Here is an 11,366-nt window from a genome sequence, read left to right on the forward strand (position 1 = left end):
TGCTGAAATAACAAATTAACTATGTATGATATAAAAAAGATATAATAAATATTAAAATAAAACTTATATAATAGTTTCTATATCAGAGTTTTCACCCTTATGTAAAATATCTTTATCTTTAGGAATTCTTTTATTGGTAGCAAATAATGATGCGATAAATCCTGTAGTCGCACATGCCAATCCAAATATGAAAGTTCTATGAATGGCTTCCATTAAAACTTTGAATATCTGTTGTTGAGCATCACTTGGAAGTTGACCGATTGAGGCTGGAGAGCTTAGGAATTGTTGGGCTGATTGATCAGCAAATTGTTCTTTGATTCTGTATGGTAAATTTTCTATAACTTCAGTTATATGGGGTTCACTATAAGCTTGAAAGATTACACTGGAAAGTATAATACCCATAGTTCCACCTAAAAATCTTGAAAAATTAGCCCAAGTAGTTACTAAGATCAAAGATCCTGTTAGATCTTTTGGTGCTTTTAATTGACATGATAGTATGGTGCTCTGTATTTGAAATCCTACGGATAATCCCATCACTATTAAATATCCTATTCTCTTATTTGTCTCTGTTTTCTGATTTATTAATAGGATTAGACTACCTCCAATAATTCCAAAAATTCCCGATAATAAATAATAAGGCTTTACATATCTAGTAACCTTAACTACTACTCCATTTGCAATGGCAGCAACTGTAACGCTAATAATTAATGGTAATAAATCTATCCCCGACTGAAATGCAGAATGACCAAGTATAACTTGAAAATATACTGTCAAGTACATCGTATTTCCTAAAAAGAATGAATAATTAAAAAATCCACTTAGACCAGCTGCTAATATTTGAGGAATAGTAAAGAATTCCTTATAAAATAGTGGACTCTTAGATACTATAAAGTTTTCCATTATGAACGCAAAAATGAGGAATACCCCTAGTAAAATATTAACTATCACTGCAGCTGAAAACCAAGGATACAGAGTACCCCCAAATGATAAACCAAGTAGAAATAATACCAGGCCAGATATTAATAAAAAGTTCCCTAAATAATCTATTTTCTTTGCGTTATCCAATAGAGTTCCTTTGGGTTTAGGCGGATGATAACTAAACATTAAGCAAATAAATGAAACTCCACCTATGGGTAAGTTGAGATAGAAATTCCATCTCCATGTAACATGGGTAGTGAAAGCTCCACCAATAAATGGACCTGCTACACTGGCTATTGAATAAGAAAGAGCCATTAAACTTAAAGAATAACTTCTCATGGATATCGGAACGGATTCAGTAACAATGATAGCAATTGTTGTTGTTATACTACCAGCTCCTAATCCCTGTATCACTCGTCCACCAATTAGCATGTCCATACTTGTTGCCAAAGCACAAACCAAAGAACCTATTTCAAAAATTATTATTCCAGCCATAAGCGTTAACTTTCTTCCAAATATAATAGATATCTTTCCATAAGTAGGTGTGAGAACACATAATGGTAGTAGATATCCAGAAGTTAACCAATCTATTCTTTCAAATGCATTGAACTCATTACCGACAGTACTATAAATAGTGACTACGATAGTTTGATCTAGAGCTGATACAAATAAGGTCACTAAACAAGATACTAGCGTGAACCATAGCTCTGTCCCTTTTAAATGGTGATCAGTAGCTTTGGTTCCATCTCCTGCATTACTTTCATAGTACTTCATAGGTTTGGGTGACTTTTCAACCACATTTGCATCTTTTTCAATATCTTCTATTTTCGTCACTTTTGCGCACGGCTGAGCTTTGATTGGGTCGTTGATAGACCCGAATACGAGTTCATCGTCTAAATCTCCAGACATTATTCTATAAACTAGAATTATAATACCATAAGTAACTATAAAGAAATTATCAATTAGTATATAAATAAGGGATTAATCTTTTTAATACGTTAATCTGGTATGACATAATCTCCAAATCTGTCATATGCAAAGCGCAACACTTGTGCAACCCCACACTTGAGATTTGCGCGTACTAAAATAATTTAAATCTATTAGTTAGCTCCAATGTGCATATATATAATATAAACATATATCTAAGAAAAACAATCAATAAATATAACACACAATCAAATTAAATAATCAACAAAGAATTGAAGGAATAAAGTAACGAACGACTCATCTATCTATCTATCTATCTATCTATCTATGTAGCACTTCATACAGGCTTTTCATGAGATAAGATGATTTCTAATTGAGATAATTGGTTTGAGAATTGTTGAGTTAATTCATCAATGTGACCTTCTCTGTCATCAGTAGTAGTGAATTTATGTTTACCTCTAAGAACCCAGTAGATAACACAATAAGCACCAAAAACAGCAACAACAACACAGACATAGTTCATGTTACCAGCAGTAACTGGCATTACTGGTGGGAAACTATAGAATACAGTGGTAAATATAGTCCATGCAATAGTAACATAGTTAGCAACTAATCCAAGTTTACCTAACCAGAAAGGACCATGCTTGATTGAATCCCTTCCTCTAAGCAATAAGAAGAAAACTGGAACACTATAAGACATCAATAAGAAAATAATACAACCAATAACCATGGAGTTATAAGCACTAGTAGATCCCATGTAGATACAACCAATAATACCACACCAAACACAAGACATAATGTGAGCATTAACTGGAACACCAGTTCTAGCATTCACCTTAGACCAATATCTTGAACCAGGTAAACCATTATCTCTGGCAAATGACCAACATAATCTTGCTTGCCAAGTATGAGAAGCAATATTACAACCAATTGCAGTTAATAAAATCAAGAATTCAAGACCGATGGCTCCTGCTTTACTACCAACTACTTGATGGAAAATATCCATAATTGGAACACCAGTATTTGAAGTATAAAGACCATCTAAATCTTTAATACAGAAAAACATAGCAATAGAATATGAAAAAGATGTTATGAAACCAATAATGACAGTTCCTATAATGGCAATAGGGATTTGTTTTCTTGGTTCCAATAATTCTTCAGCCAAATGAGTAGCAGCATCTAAACATGAGAATGACCAATTTGGATTAATTAATCCAACAATGAAAGCAATACCACCTGATGACCATCCGGTACCGTTTGTGAATTCAACAAATACAAAATGTGCACTTTGGAATTCTCCACCTGATTTTGCTAATACAACAACGGTGATGATAAAGAAAGATGCTAATGAAATATACAAGGAACTTTGAGAAATCATTGGTAATGGCTTTTCCCAAATATTAAAGAAGACAAGCAAGACATTAACGATTTCGTAAGTGACGAAAACTTGCCAAGTTTGAGGTTCTTCATCTGGATGATATAACATGTACATACCAACAAGTGATGATGCAATAGAAATAGTGACAGAAGCTGAAGTGAAAACAGATCCAGCCCAAGCAAAAGCACCACACATGTAAGATGCAAAACCAGCCCATTTCTTTGGTGCTAATTTCATAGTCCAATAGTATTGACCACCAGCATTTGGCATTGCGCTAATTAATTCAGACAATGTTATAGCAATAAAGGAGGAAATAAAAGCGACAATTATAATACCGTAAACAACCATCATTGGACCACCACTACTAATCGAAGTAATCAAGGAAGCTGAAATACCAAACCAAGAGTTTGTTAACCCGAAACCAACCCCTAAAAGTGAGATGACACTAAAATTTCTTCTCAACTCTGGTTTATAACCAGTTTCTTGAACTAATTCTAAATCAGCCTGAGCCATTTCTAAAAGCTTTTTACCCTTAGCAGAAGTGAGAGCATCAAGATTTAAAGCATCATGGTGACCAGCACCAGTACGATGAGAAATATAATCTTGAAGTTCTCCATAAGCTACACTTTGAGCAGGATGAACTTCAACCTTTTGGCTGTCTTTTTCGGAAGGTGCGCCAGACATCTTGTGACACTTAATCAAGTTCAGTTATCAACAATGATGATATTAAACACTAAGTTAATTGTTAATACTATTAACTTGAAATAAATAAAAGATTAATACAAATAAGGTTTTATAACTCTAATCAGAAATTCTACAGGATGAGTTGGTGATCCTTTTATAATGCAAATTTCCAGCAGGAACGGTTTCGGAATCAAAATTCGATGCAGTACATTGAGTTGAGCTACATGTTCATTACAATGCAAAATAAATTGATTGTGAAAATTAGGCAAATCAAAATTAGCGGCTCGAAAAAATCTTATCAGTGAAAAAATAAAAAATACAGCCAAAAAAGAAATTGATTAAAGATCTCCATTGAAATTGATTATCAAAGAATTATTAAAATAAATACATTTTATTACATGTTACGATTAATGTGGGTTTGATAAATCTGAACAGATTATAAACATCAATAATGGGCTAGTAAAGCACTTAATTTTGTTCCTTAATTTATTCTTGTCTTTAACTCCTTAACTATGATGTGTCATTGCTAATTCGGCAATTAAGGCTTAACTGAGATGCCGCACAGACTCAACATAACAATAATAGAATATAATGTTAATTGACATATACTTTCACTCCAATTCAATCCAATAGCTGACGCTAAATTACACTTTATCTATATCTACTAAATTTCACAAAGTTGTTATCAGTTTGAAAGTTTTGTCCCTTTTAGGACACAAGACGCGGCACAATCTTTTCCTTTAATTTTTTTTTTCACAGCAATTGCAATTAAGGATCTAATACTATTGTTAGGGGCCACCTGTTACTTCATTTCGGATGATATACGAATAGCCATTTTCTCTGTCAGTTGTGTTAATAGTTGTGCTTCTGTTTACATGGCCTGTACTCAATGATATCGTAAAATATTAATATATAGAAAAAGCTACACCATTGAAGGCTTTCTGACCCCATAATCTTTCTGTGTTTACTATAATAAACTTGCAACCATTGCATTTTCGGGCATATATTATATATTTAAGGCAAAGCGATATTTAATTTATTTAGGTTCAAAATATAACTAAAGAGTACTCATACTTCCTTTTCATTTGAAAAGACATGCTCCATAGTAGATACTTGAGGTGATAATTCACGGGTTAACTGCTCAATTTGATTTTCTCTTTCCTCTAATGAGGTGAACTTATATCTACCTCTCGCAATCCAATAAATTACACAGTATGCAGCAAATACTCCTATAACTACAGAAACATAGTTCATGTTTCCCCCAGTGACTGGCATCACTGGGGGGAAACTGTAAAATACTGTAGTAAAGACAGTCCATCCAAGTGTAACCCAATTTGAAAATAAACCTATCTTTCCGAGCCAGAATGGTCCATGCTTAATAGAATCTCGGCCATTTATTAATAAGAAGGTCACTGGAATACTATAGGCTAACATTTGAAATACAACTCCACCAATAATCATAGAATTATAAGCCGTAGATGAACCCATATAAATACATCCAATAACTGCACTCCAAAAACATGACATAAGATGTGCATTCACTGGAAGACCAGTCTTTTTATTGACTCTAGACCAATACCTTGATCCAGGCAATCCATTATCTCTAGCAATTGTCCAACATAATCTTGCTTGCCATGTATGACAAGTAACATTACAGCCAATTGCTGTCAAAAATACTAAGAATTCTAATCCAACAGCGCCTGCCTTGCTTCCAAGGACTTGGTAGTAAATATCCATGATCGGAACACCCGTTCTAGAATTAAAAAGTGTTTCTAAATCTTTTATGCAAAAAAACATTGCAATCGAATAAGAGAGTGATGTAATCAACCCAATAACAACAGTTCCTATAATGGCAATAGGAATTTTTCTTCTGGGATCTGATGACTCTTCAGCCAAATGAGTAGCAGCATCTAAACATGAAAAGGACCAATTTGGATTAATTAATCCAACAATGAAAGCAATACCACCTGATGACCATCCGGTACCGTTTGTGAATTCAACAAATACAAAATGTGCACTTTGGAATTCTCCACCTGATTTTACTAATACAATAACAGTAATAATGAAGAATGATCCCAAAGAAACATATAAGGCTGATTGGGAAATGAAGGGTAATGGCTTTTCCCAAATATTAAAAATTGTTAAGAAAAGATTAGTTAATTCATAAACAAGAAAAACTATCCAAGTTTGAAATTCTGTGTCTGGATGATATATTAAGTACATTCCTACGACAGATGAAGCAATCGAAAGACAAATTGAAGCAGAGATAAAAACAGATGCTGCCCATGAAAATAAACCACACATATAAGAAGCGAATCCAGATAAATGCCTTGGAGCCAATTTCTTAGTCCAATAGTATTGACCACCAGCATTTGGCATTGCACTAATTAATTCAGACAATGTTATAGCAATAAAGGAAGAAATAAAAGCGACAATTATAATACCATAAACAACCATCATTGGACCACCACTACTAATTGAAGTAATCAAGGAAGCTGAAATACCAAACCAACTATTAGTAATACCAAATCCGACCCCTAAAAGTGCAAAGACACTAAAATTTCTTCTCAACTCTGGTTTATATCCTGTTTCTTTAGCAAGTTCTAAATCAGCTTGCGCTGATTCTAAAGCTTTTCGTGTAACAGCATATGTCAGATTTGCTGGACCTTCCCCGTTGGAATGCCTGGAATGTAAATATTCAACTACGCCTTCTCCAATACTTGTGACATTATGTATCTTAACAGTTGTTTTATCCTTTTCAGAAGAATTAGCTACCATTTTTAATATTACTTTAGAAGTACTTTAAGCATATGATACCTACAAGAGATAAACACCCAATTTTAGAAACTTGGTCCTTTTATAGGATCTTTTAGTGAAAACATGATTGTGAGCTAAGACATCAGACATCTAATAATGTTTCTATTAGAATACAGGGTACCAAAAACGGAGTAATATTGCTAAACCTAAATATCTGGCTAATTGCAGAAATAAGTGGGGAGAAAGAATAATATATTCGGTAAAATCTGACACTTGTGATGAATATGTAGACCCAACATTAAAATGGCAGTAAACCTATGCTCGTCTAATACAATATTAGACGTGAAATTAAATCATGTGCATTACTATTATGGAGAAGCTTGAAACCAAATTTTAATAAAGTGTTTTACAATCTACGACAGTAGTGAGCCAATTAATGTGGTTCCTAAGAACTAAATAGGGATAATGTTACCATAGAGCCTATTCTATTACAGTTATGTTTTCCAGAAGCATTTAATTCCTTGGTGATGCTTTTACGTGATAAACTTTAACTTTAAATTCAGCACAAATTAACTTCCAATCGCTATCATAAACTAATCATTAATCTTTCAGCTTATGTACTCTATCCAAAATTTGACTATTGTTAATGTTCTGTAAGACTGTTTTGAAATGAAATAATTTTTGTCCTTTTTAGGTGTAGGAACGCGAGCCGCTGCAAAATATTTCCATAAAGAGAGATAGGATTACGGAGACAAAAAACAGCTACATATTCCAAACGGCCCCTATAAAGACGTTTAAGTTATTTCAAATGAAGCTGGAAAATGTTTGCAATCTTAACGTTTAAGATTTGTTATATTACGCTTTCTCTTATGCTATTTTATATTTTACTTCGTCGTCCAATATCGGTGAAACCTAACACTACTTCTAAACCAGAAACATAGCCTCAAGTGACTTGTTTGAAAATGAGTGTGTTTCTCGTATAATGATACTTGTTAAATAAACAATAAGCTAAACTTTAGAACCATAATTTGTATAAATCAGAATTCATAAATTTTGTGGCAATATAGTTGCTCTTTTTTCGCAGCTTTCACAAAAAGTAGAGACGTTTCTAGTGCAAAATATTATTGAGCTCAATATGAAAACAATACATTACATACGATACAAAATATGTAGCCAAAATACCTTATAATCATAGGTCATTATCTTTAAAACGACCGTTACATATTTTAAGTAGTATTTTTATTTAAAAAAAATTAAATAGTCAGCAGTCACATCAACAACGTCATATAAATTGCAAAAGATAATCGTAACAATTCTTTCCTTAATCTTTTGTGTTTGAAAGCTGCGAAAAAGAGTAACTATATAAATTTATGATTAATGATGATTTATGAATTATTATGGAATAAAATTAATAGACTATTCATCAAGAAAAGCATGCCTCCTATTAATTACATACTCTTCAAGAATAGAAAAAAATCAAGGGCCAATTCTACTACAACGTCTAACACAATATGCACATCCAGTGAAACGTCTAACACAACATGCACATCCAGTGAAACATCTAACACAACATGTATAAATTCTCCTCCACAACCACAAAACCCAGCCACCAGTTTAGACTGTTTTCACAACAGTTTATTGATTAGAATAATTGATATTTTGAATCAATTTGATGTATTAAATCTATGCCGAGTCAACTCAAGGTTTTATTCATTATGTATGAACAAATTATACAAAAGGGTTCTCGTTAACGACACTGCACGAAGACTTATAATACATATCCAATTAAATTCAATTGCTTATTCTAATTTCACAGTTATAAAAAGTTTGCAAAGAACCCCATATAATAAATTTCAACACATTATATATCTTTCTAATGTTGAGCATGAAACTGGACAGAATTATATCATACCAGCAGACACATACACGGATCCTCCAAATCTAAATACTCAACTAAATGAAATGTCATTTCATATTCTAAATGTGAATTTAGAAGATAATTCGCCAAGTTATATAGTTTGTAAAAACAACTTACATAAGTTTAACTTATTCAAGAAAGTGGAATTGTCATTGATGTGTAGTTCACTTGAGACTCTCAACCAGTTGAAGGGAGTCTTTGTTGGAGCAAAATCGTTATCTTTGGATCCTATCCATCTTCAAGAATCTAATTTGTACCCCATTCTATCGCTATTCAGTTTGAAAAATATTAGAGAACTTGAAATAAAAAAATCATCAGCATTTCATAATCATGATTCCCTATTTAAGTTAATGAAAACAATGCCAAATATTCGAGTCCTTGTTTTACAGGATTCTGGAGTATTTGATGTGCCAGGAATGTTTAACTTTGCTATCCTGAATCTTCCCAATTATCCCCTTCAAAAATTTTCAATAGATGTTGTAAAATCTTTAAAGCGATCTATGATCAAAGGTTACTGCCATTTAGTTAAGAAATTGTTGCTAAACTGGGGTTCGGTTCTCAACCTTGTCAAAATTAATAGAGTAAGAGCAGGAGAAGAAACAACCTTATTGACTGTTGATCTATTTTATTATCAAAATATTCTAGCTTGTGAGGAACTTGGACATGAGATTCTTGAATTGAGACAGTTTATGATAGTCAATTTCTCCAAATTTTCAAAATTACGGTATTTTACTTTTTACAACCATCAGTATGTGATCTATCGGAGCTTGAAAATAGATACTTGGATAGTTTATACAGAATATGGTTCTAAATATTCAAGTTGAAAAAAATACCCAACGATGAAGAACTTTGTCAGTTAGAATATTACTCTTCATAGTTTCATAAGAATGTCGACGGCTTGTCGGTATCTGTGATTGAGAGTACTGGATTTGCAACTAAAGTAGTGTAGTGAGACGATGTGGCTGAGTCGGAGTTTAATCCGCAGCTGACTATATATAGAAATTATTTACGTAAGTGCGTTATATAAATAGTTCACAATGGTTACAATATATATAAATAATTACAAACTTCTTCCACTGATTTATAAAGTAGTAACTATGTAATGATAGAGGCAAATTGCCATATTTATACCTTCGCCAAAGAAGAGAGAAAACTTTTCAGTCATAGTGAATGAACAGCCAATCTCGTACCAGTATTATGTGTAATTAAACTTGCAGCCAAATCTACAATCTTAGGTCGTTTCCGGCTCAAATATTGCCTGTTTTTTATATCACAAGTATTTTCTGCGATCAAAATTACTGAGGAAGTTAAGTTTATTTAAGCTTGCACGGAATTTAATCCATTGAACTTGTGAGATACTTGAGTCTCCTGACTATCCAGTTGGCTCAAGACTTTCTCGCAGCTTAATCTGTTTAGCTTTACACCTAATTTTAAAAGAACCCTACATGTCGTTGGCCCATTAAAAGTTTCTGGGTGTTTGGGGTGTGAGTTGCTGTATTTCATCTTCGGTAAAGCTTTGTCGTAATTCATCGCATCTTGGGTTTTTGCACAGCTGACTCTGGACATGCTGAAAGATAACTTTGTTCAGCAGCTGTTAAGAAGTTGGAGACAGACATGGAATATTTAGGAAAGACGGTCGTATTAGCCTCGTGCTGGATGTGAGTACCAGCAAGAAGACAAAATCAGGGATACATTAGGAGTTTATTATTTTGGAATGGTATTACTGAAGGTATATAAACGTCCTCGATGATCTACTGTTGGATTTTATCTCGAAGTAATGTCTGATGAGATTTGTCCTGGTTAATTAAGGCATTATGTTTAAATCTGGCTCTGCTTTCTTTGACTTGTTCTTCAAGATCAATTGAGCTTAAAATCCTTGGGCTTCGAGAATATTTTGTAAGTATGGTGATATAAAAAGGTCGTTGGTGGTCTAAACAACAAGGGGGGCAGTCATATGGATAATTGGGGCCCGGTTCACTTTGATTGCTTGTGTTTTTAAGAGCTATAGTATACTCATCTAGGTTGACGTTTCTGATAATTGCTTGTTGAAGTTCGGAATTTATTGTCTACTGACTGTTGGTAGTTTTCTTTAGGGTAAATATATCCTTATAGTGTTGGTATAGGTCATCAAGGATTTCTGGAGTTGTTGATAGTTTAATCGAATTAATGTTGTTTACTACCATTAAATGGCTCCTTTAATTAATTTTTTCATGGTCAGGAGTGAATATGTAGAACCTGTCCATTCTACGTGAGGTTATTTGATGCCTATTGGTTGCAGCAAATGTGTTGCGTTGGAGATATTTAGAGCCGTTGATATTAATGACGCTAATAAGGTTGGGTTGCTTGAATGTCTCTGGCTTTTGATGGTTCCCCTGAGTATGTATTACATATAAGGATACAGATGTTAGGGTAATGTTGTTCTTTGATGGAAATAGTAGCTTTATCAATGTTATAAACAAGGATTTCTGGAGTTGAATTTCTTGCCAGGTCTTAATAAAGTTGTTAGTCAATCCTTCATTTGTTTGAACAATTTTAATTTGTATTGTTCGCAATCATATTTATGAGCCGCGCAAACTTTTTAGTGTTTTTGCAGCCATCTTCTAGATTTCCTTTTACTACAGGGCGGTAATTTTAAGTTCACTTAGCAAATAACTTCTTCCAATTGATAATATGTCAGGTGAAGCATCTGATCCACCCGGTGCACAGTCAGTTGTTCCACGATCAAATAACAAATCTTTCTTTCAAAAGTTGTGGAATGGCGAGTTATTTAGAAATGCTGAAGAC

The 11,366-nt window shown here is 33.3% G+C and overlaps 3 protein-coding genes across 3 annotated transcripts; all 3 read right to left on the reverse strand. All coding sequences in view use genetic code 12, as the record gives it.

Moving 5' to 3' along the window:
* Positions 1-63: 63 nt before the first annotated feature.
* Positions 64-1,961, reverse strand: RJT21DRAFT_136694 (MDR family MFS transporter; the record flags this gene model as incomplete). Its single annotated transcript, XM_064883272.1, has 1 exon — positions 64-1,961. Exon 1 carries the CDS (start codon positions 1,825-1,827, stop codon positions 64-66), a length of 1,764 nt encoding a protein of 587 aa, XP_064735808.1. The 5' UTR covers positions 1,828-1,961.
* Positions 1,962-2,134: 173 nt separating this feature from the next.
* On the reverse strand, positions 2,135-3,907 carry RJT21DRAFT_142341 (amino acid permease-domain-containing protein; the record flags this gene model as incomplete). The annotated part of the gene is made up of 1 exon (XM_064883422.1): positions 2,135-3,907. One exon carries the CDS (start codon positions 3,905-3,907, stop codon positions 2,183-2,185), a length of 1,725 nt encoding a protein of 574 aa, XP_064735809.1. The 3' UTR covers positions 2,135-2,182.
* A 1,024-nt stretch (positions 3,908-4,931) lies between these two features.
* Positions 4,932-6,685, reverse strand: RJT21DRAFT_128954 (amino acid permease-domain-containing protein; the record flags this gene model as incomplete). The annotated part of the gene is made up of 1 exon (XM_064882934.1): positions 4,932-6,685. The coding sequence occupies one exon, from the start codon at positions 6,683-6,685 to the stop codon at positions 4,976-4,978; it is 1,710 nt and encodes a 569-aa protein (XP_064735810.1). The 3' UTR covers positions 4,932-4,975.
* Between the last annotated feature and the right edge of the window lie 4,681 nt (positions 6,686-11,366).

This window comes from Scheffersomyces amazonensis (genome assembly GCF_036850825.1).
Source record: "Scheffersomyces amazonensis strain UFMG-HMD-26.3 chromosome Unknown RJT21scaffold_9, whole genome shotgun sequence".
NCBI lineage: Eukaryota > Fungi > Ascomycota > Pichiomycetes > Serinales > Debaryomycetaceae > Scheffersomyces > Scheffersomyces amazonensis.